This window comes from Trichechus manatus, unplaced genomic scaffold, assembly GCF_000243295.1.
Source record: "Trichechus manatus latirostris isolate Lorelei unplaced genomic scaffold, TriManLat1.0 scaffold00164, whole genome shotgun sequence".
Taxonomy (NCBI): domain Eukaryota; kingdom Metazoa; phylum Chordata; class Mammalia; order Sirenia; family Trichechidae; genus Trichechus; species Trichechus manatus.
In genome coordinates, this window is record NW_004444100.1 from 4,475,726 (window position 1) to 4,490,104 (window position 14,379).

Below are 14,379 nucleotides of genomic sequence, written 5' to 3' on the forward strand. Positions count from 1 at the left end.
AAAAAAAACCATGACCGAGTGGGATTCATACCAGGTATGCAAGGATGGTTCAACATTAGAAAATCAATCAACAAAATCCACCACATAAATAAAACAAAAGAATCATATGATCATTTCAATCAACTCAGAAAAGGCATTCTATAAAGTCTAATACCAATTCCTGATAAAAAACTCTCAAAAAAAATAGCAATAGAAGGGAAATTCCTCAACATAATAAACGGCATCTATGCAAAAACGACATCATTCTTAATGGAGAGAGGCTAAAAACATTTCCCCAGAGAACAGGAATAGACAAGGATGCCCTTTATCACCACTCCTATTTAACACTGTGCTGGAAGTCCTAGCTAGAGCAATAAGGCAACAAAATGAAATAAAGAGCAGCCAAATCAGTAATGAAGAAGTAGAACTATCCCCATTTGTGGATGATATGATATGATACACAGAGTACCCAAAATATTCCACAAGAAAAATTTTGGAACTAATAGAAAAGTTCAGCAGAGTAGCAGGATACAAGATAAATGTACAAAAATCAGTTGGATTCCTACACAACAATAAAGAGAACTATGAAAATGAAATCAGGAAAGCAATGTCATTTATAATAGCCCATAAAGAAAATAAAATACTTAGGAATAAATTTAACCAGGGACGTAAAAGACCTATACAAAGAAAACTACAAAACACTACTGCAAGAAGCCAAACGAAATCTACATAAATGGAAAAACATACCATGCTCATAGATAGGAGGACTCAACATTGTAAAAATGTTAATTCTACCCAAAGTAATCTAAAGATATAATGCACTCCCAATCCAAATACCAACAGCATTCTTTAAAGAGATGGAAAAACTAACCATTAACTTTATATGGAAAGGAAAGAGGCCCTGGATAAATAAAACCCTATTGAAGAAAAAGAATAAAGTAGGAGGATTCCCACCTGACCTCAGAACCTACTATACAGCTATAGTAGTCAAAACAGCCTGGTAATGGTACAACTACAGACACATTGACCAATGGAACAGAATTGAGAACCCAGTTGTAAATCCATCAACCTATGGTCACCTGATCTTTGACAAAGGCCCAAAGTCCATTAAATGGGGGAAAAGATGGTCTTTTTAACAAACGATGCTGACAAAACTGGATATCCATTTGTAAAAAAATGAAACAGGACCAATACCTCACACCATACAAAGCTAATTCGAAATGGATCAAAGATCTAAATATAAAACCAAAAACTGTAAAAATCATAGAAGAAAAAATAGGGTCAATGCTAGAGGCCCTAATACATAGCATAAATAGGATGCAAACCATAACTAACAATACACAAACACCAGAAGATAAGCTAGATGACTGGGATCTTCTAAAAACTAAACATGCTCATCAAAAGACTTCACAAAAAGAGTAAAAAGAGAACCTACAGTCTGGGAAAATTTTTTTGGCTATTACAAATCATACAAAGTTCTAATCTCTAAAATCTACAGGAAAATCCAACACCTCTGCAACAAAAAGACAAATAATCCAGTTTAAAAATGGGCAAAGGAAATGAACAGATGCATCACCAAAGAAGACATTCAGGTTGCTAACAGACACATGAGGAAATGCTCACAACACTAGCCATTAGAGAAACGCAAATCAAAACAATAATGAGATACCATCTCACCTCAACATTACTGGCACAAATAAAAAAACAGAAAATAATAAATGTTAGAGACACTGTGGGAAGCTTGAAACTCTTATGCATTGCTGGTGGGAATGTAAAATGGTACAACCATTTTGGAAAACGATACGGCGCTTCTTTAAAAAGCTAGAAATATAAACACTCTATGATCCAGCAATCCTACTCCTAGGAATATACCCTAGAGAAATAAGAGCTGTCACATGAATAGACATATGCACAACCATGTTCATTGCAGCATTATTCACAATAGCAAAAAGACGCAAACAACCTAAGTGCCCATCAACAGATGAATGGAACAAACTATGGTACATACACACAATGGAATACAATGCAACAATAAACAACGATGAGTGTTAGAAACATGTCACAACAAGGATGCATCTGGAGGGCATTATGCTGAGTGAAATAAGTCATTCACAAAAGGACAAACACTGTATGAGACCGCTATTATAAAAACTCATGAAAATGTTTACACATAGAAACAATGTTTGATAGTTACCAGGGAGGGGAGGAGTAGGAAGGGAAAAACACTAACTAGACAATAGGTAAGTGGTAACTTTGGTGAAGGGTAAGACAGTAGTACACAATACTGGGAAGTCAGCACAACTTGACCAAGGCAAGACCATGGAAGCTTCATAGATACATCCAAACTCCCTGAAGGACCGAATTACTGGGCTGAGGGCTGACGGCTGACGGCCATGGTCTTGGGGGACATCTAGCTCAATTGGCATAACATAGTTAAAAAAGAAAATGTTCTACATCCTACTTTGGTGAGTAGTATCTTGGGTCTTTAAAGCTTGTGAGCAGCCATTTAAGATACTTTACTGGTCCCACCCTGTCTGGAGCAAGAGAGAATGAAGAAAATCAAAGACACAAAGGAAAGATTAGTCCAAAGGACTAATGGACCACAACTACCACAGCCTCCACAAAACTGAGTCCAGTATAACTAGATGGTGCCCAGCCACCACCACCAACTTCTCTGACAGGGAATCACAGTAGAGGGTCCCAGACAGAGCTAGAGAAAAATGTAGAACAAAATTCTTACTCACAAAAAAATACCAGACTTACTGGTCTGACAGAGACTGGAGAAACCCAAGAGTATGGACCCTGGACACCCATTTAACTCAGTACTGAAGTAACTCCTGAGGTTCACCCTTCAGCCAAGATTAGACAGGCCCATAAAACAAAATAAGACTAAATGGGCACACCAGCCCAGGGGCAAGGATCAGAAGGCATGAGGGGATAGGAAAGCTGTTAACAGGGAACTCAAGTTCGAGAAAGGGGAAGTGTTGACATGTTGTGGGTTGGCAGCCAATGTGACAAAACAATGTTATTAATTGTTTAATGAGAAACTAATTTGCTCTGTAAATCTTCATCTAAAGTACAATAAAAAAAAATTCTCAAAGACAAAAAAAAAAGGAAATCAAATGATGTATTGCATTAGGCAAATCTGCTGCAATAAGACCTCTTTAAAGTGTAAAAAGCAAAGATGTCAGTTTGATGACTCAGATGCACCTGACCCAAGCAATGGTATCTTCAATTGCCTCATATGCATGTGAAACCAGACAATGAAAAGGAAGACAGAAGAACTGACACATCTGAATTGTGGTATTGGGGAATAATACTGAATATGCATGGACTACCAAAAGAAGGACCAAACCTGTCTTGGAGAAAGCGCAACCAGCATGCTCCTTAGAAGTGAGTATGGTGAGACTTGGCTCCCGTAATTTGGACACATCATCAGGAACGACAATTGCTGGAGAAAAGCACCATGCTTAGTGTTATGGATTGAACTGTACCCCACCCCCCAAAAATGTGTTGTAAATCCTAACCCCTATACCTATGGAGCCCCGCTGGAACAGTGTTTAAATGATACGGCTGCTAACCAAAAGGTTGGCCATTCAAATCCACCAGCCACTCTTGGAAACCCTATGGGGCATTTCTACTCTGTCCTCTAAGTTTGCTATGGGTCGGAATAGACTCGGTGGCAACCAGTTTGGTTTGGTTTTGGTATACCTATGGTTAAAATCCCATTTGGGAATGAGTTTTCTTTGTTACGTTAATGAGACAGTATTAGTGTAGGGTGTGTCTTAAATCAGTCTCCTTTGAGATATCAAAACAAACAAACAAATTCGTTGCCATTAAGTCCATTCTGACTCATTAAGACCCTATAGGACAGAGTACAACTGCCTCATGGGGTTTCCAAGTAGCGACTGGTGGATTCAAACTGTCGAACTTTTGGTTAGCAGTCATAGCTCTTGGCCACGGCATCACCAGGGCTCCTTTTGAAGTATAAAAGAGATTAAACAAGCAAGTGAGCAAGCAGAGATGGGGGAAGACAGATGGCATGTCACATGAAGATCATCAAAATGTCAAGGAATAGTAGGTGAAGACACAAAGACCTTCCCCTAGAGCCAACAGAGAGACAGTCTTCCCTGGAGCTGGTACCCTGATTTCAAACTTCTAGCCTCCTACTTTTGAGAAAATAAATTTCTGTTTGTTAAAGCCCCCTCCCCCCAAAAAAGAAAGAAATGTCTAGCTCCGTCCTACTTTCTGTAGATGAGATTATAAAGGAAGTGGGTTGACATGCTAGGCATCCTTGCCTGTTGTCAGTGGATCCTACAGAAGTAATTAGGCCTTCCTTGCCTCCTTCTGGTTTTCCTTTGGAGAGTGCCATTGTGGTGGTCACTCAGCCCTCCAGGGAGATCTTCCTTTTATCTCAAAGCACTTCACAGTCTCCTTATGGAATTAGGATGTAATTAGTCTGAGCTGGAATTCTGAGAAATTAGATAATTTTGATATTTGCTTACAGGCAGATGTTGAAACTATAAAATACCAGGAAGAAGATAGGAAGGTGCCATCCAGGACAAAGGTAAATGTTTCAGGCCACTATGATTTGTCCTCTTCTCTGAGGATGTTTCCTCCAATCATCCCTATTCCTCCCCCTCCATCCCAACTCTAACTTTTTGATTTGGGCATTTATAGAAGCATGTTTGGAGAATGATGAAACTGGAAGAAAACACATAATGCTATGTTAGATAAAGGGGCAGTTTGTGAGCTAGACCATTATGGGTCCAAAATGGACACTTTTTAGACAAGTTTAAGAAAATTCTTCCTGTGTTGCTCCTGAGAAATTACAAAAGAATAAGAAAATATCTAAGCGGATACCTATAAGGTTTGCTCTTATGCTAACCCCAGAACACTAGAGGCCACGACCACAGAGGGCAAGGATCCTGGCAGGTTGTTAATGAGTCTTCTTTCAATCCTGATGCCATGTTCTTCCTCATATAGTCCAACTTCTCAGATTATTTGCTCAGCATACAGATTGAATAAGTATGGTGAGAGGATACAACCTGACATGCACCTTTCCTGATTTTAAACCACGTAGCATCTCCTTGCTGTGTTCCAATGACTGCTTCTTGGTCTATGTACAGGTTCCTCATGAGCACGATTAAGTGTTCTAGAGTTCCCATTCTTCAGAATATTATCCTTAATTTGTTATGATCCATACAGTCAAATGCCTTTGCATAGTCAATAAAACACAGGTAAACATCTTTCTGGTATCCTCTGCTTTCAGCCAAGAGTCGTCTGACACCAGCAATGACATCCCTTGTTCCATGTCCTCTTCTGAATTCGGCTTTAATTTCTGGCAGTTCCCTGTCAATGTACTGTTTGCTTCTACAACTCCATATTTGTAATAATATTTGCTTCATATAATTTAATAAGTGCTATTTAGTGTATTCTTTTTGATTTTGGCTCAGATTATTTGCTATTAAATTATTATTTTATATTCTCTCTCTCTAAAATATTTTTTTGGTTTGCACTCAGGTTTATAACAAAAAATACAATTACTTAGATGTAAGTGACTTCTTCGCTTATTTCCAGACCTTTGTTACCATGATTTTTCAATGCTCAAAGTGTCCATTTTACTTCATATCTTATTTGGCATATGTCTATATTTGGTATTTGGTATATTCATTTTATAATATGAATATCTGAAGACATCTTTCTGTCTTGTTCACTTGTGAAAGAGTTTAGCTGAATATAAAATTCTTGGGTCACATCCTTTGCTCTGAATACTTGCCAGATATTGTTCCATCATCTTGTGACATTTAGTGTTGCAATTCAAGAAGTCTTATTTTGTTCATGTATTGTTTGCTTGTTTTCTTTTTTGTTGTTTGTATCTAAACATTTGTAAGATTTTTATTATCTTTTAATTCAGTACTTTTCCCAGTATTTATCTAGGCATAGACATCTTCTTTCAATGACTTTTCCTTGGGGCATAATAGGCACTTGTCATCTACATACAAGGTATATTTTTAGCTCCACAGAATTTTCATATTAATTTGATTATTGTTTTTGTTCCATTTATTCTGGTCTCTTCTCCAGGAATACAAATTGTTTTGGATTTCCATTCTCTGTTCTCTGTATATATCATCTTCTTTCACATCATTTTCATCTCTTTTTAGATTTTCCTCTAGGAGCTTCTCAATTTGGATTTCTATATCACTGTCTCCATTAAATGTGATGTCCAGAGTGGATTCTAATTTTGCTATTGTGCTTCTAGTTTACTTGAAGTCCTTCTTCATTTTAACCACTTCTCTTTTCATCTCATCCTATGATTTCTCAATTAAGGTTATCTTCTATCTTTCAGATAATGTTTCCTGGGGATTATTTTATGGCATTGCATTGTGGGTACTGATTTCCTGACACTTTCTTCAGGATCCTGGGATGTTTCTTCTAGGGATATGTGCTCGTCCTCTAAGTCTTCAGGGTGGCATTCCCTTTGAGTTGTTCATCAGTGCTTTTGTTAGGCCTTATGCTAAATTTTCTTATTTATTCATTCTTGAATAGGATGAGACTTACTCTGATTCATTACCTATTAAAAGTTAGGGTGGGTGCTTTGCCTCACTCTCTAACAACATGGGTAATGACCAAATTCTCTGATCTCCTGTTGGAAGAGAGGTTGCTGTGCATTCCCTCTACAGGCATGCCTAATGTAGCTCTGGTTTACTAAGATGATCTCCTGCCCTTGGCTCAGTATCTCATTTTTGATGCTTTAAACCAGTGGAGTAAATTAAAACGTCAATTTTTAGCAGGCTTTACTATTATGGCTTTTCTATCTTCAGCCCGAAATGAGTGATGTTTATTGTATCAATGAATGTTAAGTATACAGTACATGTGTCTCTACAGTTCCACTCATCTGCATCTTTGAAATCTATTAAGTAAACCAAGCAGCTAGTACATCAGATGAGGAACACTTAAGCACAGAGAAGCTAACTCATTTTCCCAAGGTCACACAGTTAGTAATGAAAGAGCTCATGTTCAAAACCAAAGCCTGATTTAAAAAGTTCTAAATGTATTTTAAATAACTCTAAGGTGGGGGTAAGGAATCAATCACATTTCTTCCCAACACAAGAAGGGCCTGAGTAAGCACACTTTGGGGTATTCGTTCCTGCACAAGAGCATAAAGTCACTAAAATTTATATAACTTCAAAACACATAAAGAGAGATGGCTGTTCAGCATTTAATTAGCATCCTAATGTTTCTGAATAATAAAATGATGTTAATCCAGGAATGTTTTTATCGCTTTGTTTCAAAAGCACAGCTTTCATATAAGTAACACCTGCAGACCTGTACATACGTTTGCAGGGCCTGAGGCAAGAATACAAATAAAAGTTCACAGACCATATGTCTATATATTGAGAAGTTGTAACTCAAGGTAAAAAAAAACTTATATAAAATGTGTTCTATCCTCCTACCTTGACAACTATGTCCACCTAATGACCCTGAGGACAACGTTTGATTTAGAATTCTCAGTCTCCTCAGAGTTTTCTTATCAGATGCAGGGAGCATGTGGAGAGCCAGTCCTGGACCCCATCCCTCACTTCCAGCTCTTTCCTGAACCCCAAAGGCCATAACAGCAGTGAGTCTGGATACCTCAGCCTGTAAGCCTGAGTTCTGTTTACAACTTGCCCCCACTCCTGGCAAGCTCCCCCTTGATCATTCCTGGGACTAGGCCTGTGAAGACCCAGGAAGAAGGATTAAGGCCATTTGGAAAGGGAAATTTGGGGTGTCAGGTACCCAAAGTGTGGTCAAGAAGGGGGTGGGAAAGCTCAGGGTGGGCATATTACTCTGGCATCACATATTCCTTGCCCCATGAATATGGAGGGCATGCTAGGGAAAAATCAGAGTACAGCTAAAATTACATTTAACTTTTAAAATTCCATTATGTATAAATGTACTTCTAAATTCTAATACTTTTAAATTAAAAACAATACAATGATTGACATCCAGCAAAAATAGCATTAATAGAACTATTACTGTGTGTCAATCCTTAGTTCTAGGCTTTCCATAAAGGATCTTAGTTAATCTTCACAATTAATCCTGCTAGGTAAGATTATTATTCTCATTTTGCACATGCAGATGCTGGAGCACAGAAAAGTTAAGGAGCATATACCCGGTCACAATGCAGCAAGGAGTGGAGCCAGGATTTGAATCAGAGTCTGTGTGTTTACAAAATCCATTTTCTTTCCATTCCCCTAAATTATGATACAAGAATTCCTGCCTTATTACAATTCTTGCCATTTTCTTTCCTTCTCTGTTTCATATTCCAACAATGAAATTTATTCAACACTATGCAGAGTGGTTTCATATTTCTCTATCTCATAAAAATGTCTACATAATGTTGGCTGAAAGGATCTTTTCTTATACATTTACTTAGTATTTACTCCAAGTACTTTATATGTATTAACTCATTTAATCCTCGCAACAACCCAGTGAGGTAGATACTGCTATCATCCTCATTTTTACAGATGAGGAACAGTGAAGCACAGAGAGGTTAACTAATTTCCCTAAGGTCACACAGCTGTGGTGAAGAAGTTGAGGTTCAAAACCAGAACCTGAGCTCTCAACCATGGGGCTGTAATGCCTTTTGACACAGATATAATTCAGCACTGATTGCAAAGGAGTAGACACCACATGTATTTCAAAAGTTCACACATGTTAGTCATAGACAAGTCTTTGGCTTCACAGATTTCATCAACTAACAGAAGATCATTTTTTCCTATTTTTTTAAAGTACCCCTCTTATAATTAGTCCCTGGTAGTGCAAATAGTTAATGTAATGGACTGCTAATCTAAAGGCTGGAAGTTTGAGTCCACCAGCAGCACCATGGAAGAAAGGCCTGTTGATCTACATTTGAAAAATCTTGAAAACCTTGTGGAGCACAGTTCTATTCTGATACACATGGGGTCACCATGAGTCTGAATTGACTCAACAGCAACTGGTTATCTTGTAATTATGTCTCCTTTGCTTCTGCTCTTTCACTTGCTCTCAGAACATACAATTCAGAAGTTCAAGCATTAAATAAACTACAATGATGGACGTCAAAACACTGGTTCTTGAACTCTCTCCATGTTCTGATTTCCTTCTGTTCTCTTCAAACTCCTCATGCATTGGCTTCCTTCATTGACTAATACATCTGGCTTCCCAACAGGCCTTGTTTAGGATTACATCACTCTGCTTTCTCATGAAGAGCTGGCCTCCCCATAGTTCACTGCCTCTGATAATTGCTCCATCTTCCATGCTTACACCGACTCCCAAGAATCTCCATACTACTCCCAAGCGTGAATTATCTGAGAGGTGCATAAGAAAATCTAGGCATTCCATCTGCTTTTGACACAAGACTCAAGGAATTAGATTTTGTACCTATAATTCATCTATTATCTACAGAACCTCCAGTTCACTCTAATTCAGATTTAATTCTAGGAATGATTTTTCACTTTCCCATGTTTTTCTTCAATTTGTAATTCTAACAAATGGAAATTACTGCATGTTTATGTGGCATATCTGAGGTTCCCCCAAAAGAAACTGATATGTTTAGTTTAAATGACCATATGCATATCTCAGAGATATTTAAACATCTGGCCCTACTTTACAAAGGCTTAGTTTCACAAGTTACACCAGAAAGAATGCATTTAAAAACAAATGCATTAAAGTCATGGACATCTAGAAGAAAACCACATCAGTGAGACCCTTAAAATTTTTACTAAAGTAAAACATTAGGAATGGTGACAGATTGCTAATTTCCTATGAAGGATCGTACAATTCCAACTGAGAGCTCTGGGTTGGGGGTGTATGGGAGAATAGAAATAGGAACACTGTCTAACCTCAGAGACTCCTCCTGCTCGGTAGATATTGAGTTAAAATATTAATGTTACCTGTTGGCCAAGATACCATTATTGGTGTTTACAACTGTTATTCTCACTCAAAGACTTCATTTCAAGATCTCACCTATAGATACTGTAAGCCCCACTACTCAAGGATGAGGGGGAACAAGTCCTTTTACCCGGAAGGAAGTGAGAGATATCTAACTGAAATCTAAAACATCAGAAAGAGTTCGTCTTTGTCATCAGAGAAGCCAAGAGATAACAGTAACCATAAAATAATCAGAGCTCCCTAGCGAAAGCAGTGAGGCTCTCTGGACACAGTGGGGTACAGGTCTCTACAATTCACCATAACTCCTAATCTTGAATATATGATCCTGAATCTATAATGAATCCCTTTCCTAGACTGTCTGAATCACTTAGGGTTAAAATTCAGGTCCATTTCAAATTCCTGATTAGCTACTGAATGAAACACTGAGCTCTGAGGTATTCACAACAGGCATTGGTACTTCGCATGCTGTTATTAAACAACAGAGACATAATTTAATTGTTTCATGATTTGAGGATTGTTACTGGATTGGGTACAAGAGAGCTGATTAAAATAAGAACCATGCATTTATTAGCATATTCATATTTTAGTTTGTTTCAATGAGCCATATAGATTATGTATCATAGAAAGAACACAATGGCTACAGTTCTTTAAAAACAGATATCAGGACTTCTTGGAGAAATAGCTAATTCCAGATCTGTGGTAGGAAACAGGCAAGCAAGACTGGAACATCTTGTCATACCACATAGTGAAGAAGGTATCAAAGTTATTAGGATCATGTCAAAAGGATTCAACAGCCCACTTGAAGAGGCTCCCCCTGGCAAAAGATGGAATAGATTGCACGTCATTAAGGATAAGGTCTGCAATGGAGCTGAAATCTATGAATTCATAAAGATACTAAAAAAAACAAACAATAATTTATCACTGTTGGAAGACACCAGAAAATTAACTCATCATATGAATCCTGGTAAGTAAAAAGTAAGAAAGAAGCATTTATGCTGCCTTTTCTATATAAACTAGACACCACTGGTAATCAAACAGCAGATTAAAAGCTTCTTTTTATGTAATGTATTCCAGCTAATAGGTGAAGAAAAATTGAAAGAACTAGAATATCATCAATTTTCATCTCTCAATGAATTAATTGATTTAGGTTCTTCTGCATCACAAAAAGAGATGCAACTTGATCATACATGCCTCCTGATGAAAGAACACAACAGCGCTATAAAGCAGTCATGCCAAAAAAAAATTAACCTGAATCTTATCAAACTTCCAGATACAACTATTAACTTACAGATAATACAGAAGACAGAGGGACACGTCAACCTACACCATGGTTATGCAAATAGCAAACTCCCAGACTGTGGGAAATGTGAAAAGACAAATAACACTCAGCAGTACATAAAGTTGCAATGGGAAGAAAAGATGGAAAGGGAACCTAAAGATTAAAAAAGACATGAAAGATATATCAAACCATTGCACTGTTTGGACCTTATTTGGATACTGATTCAAATAGGAACATTTATGAGGCAATCAGAAATTTGAATCCTGGATGGACATTTGATAATTAAGAAATTCTTATTAATTTTTAAAGTGTGATAATGATAGAGTGGCTACAGTTTTTAAAAAGAATGATTACCATTTAGAGACACACATTAAAATATTTACAGATGAAATTCTATATATGGGATTTGCTTAAAAATAATATGGGAGGGGGTCAGTGGATAAGAGTATGAACTGGGAGAGATTGGCCATGGTTTTATGGCAGCTGGGGCTGGGTGACAGGTTTGACTACCCTATTCTTTCTTCCCTTTGAATGTTCAAAGTTCTCCATAATAAAAAGCTCAAAACAAAACCAAAGGACATAGGCATTTCTTTGTTTATATTCTACTCCCAATGTTTAACCAATTTTAAATATTTCAAGGAAAGAAATGTATCAGGGCTAACTTTTAAAAACTGGCATATATGCATGAGCTTCACTTAAAATTTGCAAAAGCAGTCCATTTTTCCAGAGGAAAGAGAAAGTACAAAGGACAAACCTTCTGTACATTATTTAATTTATATACTTACTTAATTCACCAATATATCGTCTGTACTCTCTCAGCTTACTGACCAGTAAATGAAAAGTCATTTTATACAATATGACTGTATGCATGTAGTTCAGTTTAAGTGTGCCCATCATTATTTTAACAGGACAGAAAATTTTTCAGCATAAAGATACCAGCTGCCTGTTTACTAAGAGATAGGCAGGTACAAAAATAAAATCATAATTCTTTCCTTCTTATATTGTATAAGCCATTTTTTTAAGCTAGTCGATAAGATGCTTTTTTTCACTGAGAAGCTTTGGACTATCCCCATGAATTTACTTTTGAACAGTCTTAAATTGCAACAAATTTTTTTTACTAAAAATCAATTTCCCAACATCCCAAGCTGCCCTTTTCACACTTTGTTTTTCCATTTTCCAACATCAGGTGGTACTTATCAATTTATCTGATATGTCTTATGTCAAAGGACTTTCAAGAGACAAATAACAACTTATACACACCCTGTTGACTGAAGAGTGGTGACACATCAAAAAAATGACTTTAAAATGCTCATAGGTACCCACTGGCCTAGTTAGCAAGCTTCTCGTTTTTATGACTAGATGATTTTATTGTTTCTTCCCCCTTCAAGTTTCTTTTCATGTATTTATCATCCCACACCCACCATTCTATTCACCTGTGTCAAACCCAGATCTAAAGGGTGGGAATCAGAGACTGGGCTCAGGAATGGGTTCAGATCGTGGGTTTTTTTTTTCCCCCCACAGGGTCCTTAAACTGGGGAGGCCTGCATGATATACAACTACGAATAACTGTCCTTTAATTAAAGGGCATTTTCTTCCTCTGTGATTGTTTTGCAACAATATCAAAACAATTATGAAATGTTTATCCTCAGAGATCCTGAAGCCCACTTTTTTGAGTCACTGGCTCGTTTTCAATTACTGAAATAACCAAACAAAGAACAAGCAAATCCAAACAAGTAAATGCAAAATACATTTTCCTCCTCCTCCTATTTCTTTAGTACAGAGTCTGTTCTCATTTATGATATTTATATCAAGGTCCCCTTCCTTGCATAAAATTGATAATTAAAAGAAAAACACTTACCCAGAACAAGAAGTTGAAGATAAACATAGAATATTTTAAACAGCCACTCACACCTGCCATTTCGGAAAAGGATCAGGTCTTCAGATTCGTGAATTTAACTACTCCTTATAAGACTGTCCTGTAATATGCTCTGGAGTAATTTGCCTGCAGGGATGTCTGTGCCCACAGCTCCCAAGCAGAAACAGAAAACAAAGAAGTAGAGAGGGAGGAAAATATCCAGTTATTAAAGTGGATAAAAAATTAACCCACACATTTAAATATTATAAGGGCTATCTCTAGGTGGGTATGTTCTTTTGCTTGTCATGGCTCCTAGGGCCCTGGGCCAGGATATTTATGATCCTTTCTCAAAAACTGCCTCATCTAAAGTAAACAGATATCATGTGAAGGGAGTGGCTCTGGATCAAGGGAGAGAATGGCACAGCGATACTAGGTTGTTGAATTTCAGAAACCACAAACTGACTTCTCTGTCCTCTATTTCAACTATAGGGAAGTTGAAGTTGTTTTGCTGTGAAGTAAAGAGACATTGTGTCTCAACTCATTTCTGCAAAGTAATTTTTCGAGAATACAAAATTTTCTCTAAAAGCAATAAAATTCTTTTAGAACTCTGCGAAATCTGAAGGCTTAGACACAGCAACCTTTCTTTATCCCTCACCCTGGAATAGTGAAACAATCATTACATTTACCTGTATTCCAAACATTCTAAATTTATTTCAAAACAAATTCATGGAGCTGCCTTAAATGTACCACAGTTTGGGGGAGGGGAAGATAGCCTCACCTATCATAAAAAGACCATTCAATTTATATTTTTATTTCTTTAAAATGTAAAAAAAAAATCTCAATTCACTCTCTGACTGCTCCTATTGTTTTCATTTTATAATGTGTACCCATTTTGATAATTCAGTTTGTTTTTAAGGTGAGCATTGTATTTCACTTCCTCTGACTAATTATGTGTAATAGTTTGTTTCCACCAACTCAGAGGGTTTCTAGATTCCTGGTCCTCTTTGACCAAAAATTCAAAACGTGACAGTGTTGCATGAATCAGTGACCATGGGTTATACAGTTTGCTTCTGGTGCTAATAGAAGGCAGCTTTCCCAAGTAAAGGCAAAATTCTCTGACCTAATCAGGGAGGTGTGGATGGCTTTGTGTACATAACCTGGATCATGCTAATTTCCACATCCTACCTCTTAAGAGAGGATTTCCTCCCCTAAATAAAAGAACCCTTCAAACTTGTTAGGAAAATAATTAAATCTTGGTTAAATACTATACAATATGCAAGCATGGACTTCTTCCAAAAATAAAAAGTATTTTTTTAATTTTCACTGACATACACATGTTTTTGAAACATTC

General features: G+C 37.1%; 1 protein-coding gene across 2 annotated transcripts in view; it reads right to left on the reverse strand.

Moving 5' to 3' along the window:
- TSPAN8 (tetraspanin 8) overlaps nucleotides 1-13,445 on the reverse strand; it is a 75,506-nt gene extending 62,061 nt beyond the window's left edge. Inside the window, exon 1 of one of the 2 annotated variants that reach the window (XM_023740831.1) lies at nucleotides 13,032-13,445. In XM_023740831.1, the coding sequence (XP_023596599.1) occupies nucleotides 13,032-13,091 (60 nt within the window). In that variant the 5' untranslated portion in view covers nucleotides 13,092-13,445. The remainder of the gene's footprint in view (nucleotides 1-13,031) is intronic. The other variant, XM_023740830.1, reaches the window with a different exon arrangement.
- Nucleotides 13,446-14,379: the final 934 nt, after the last annotated feature.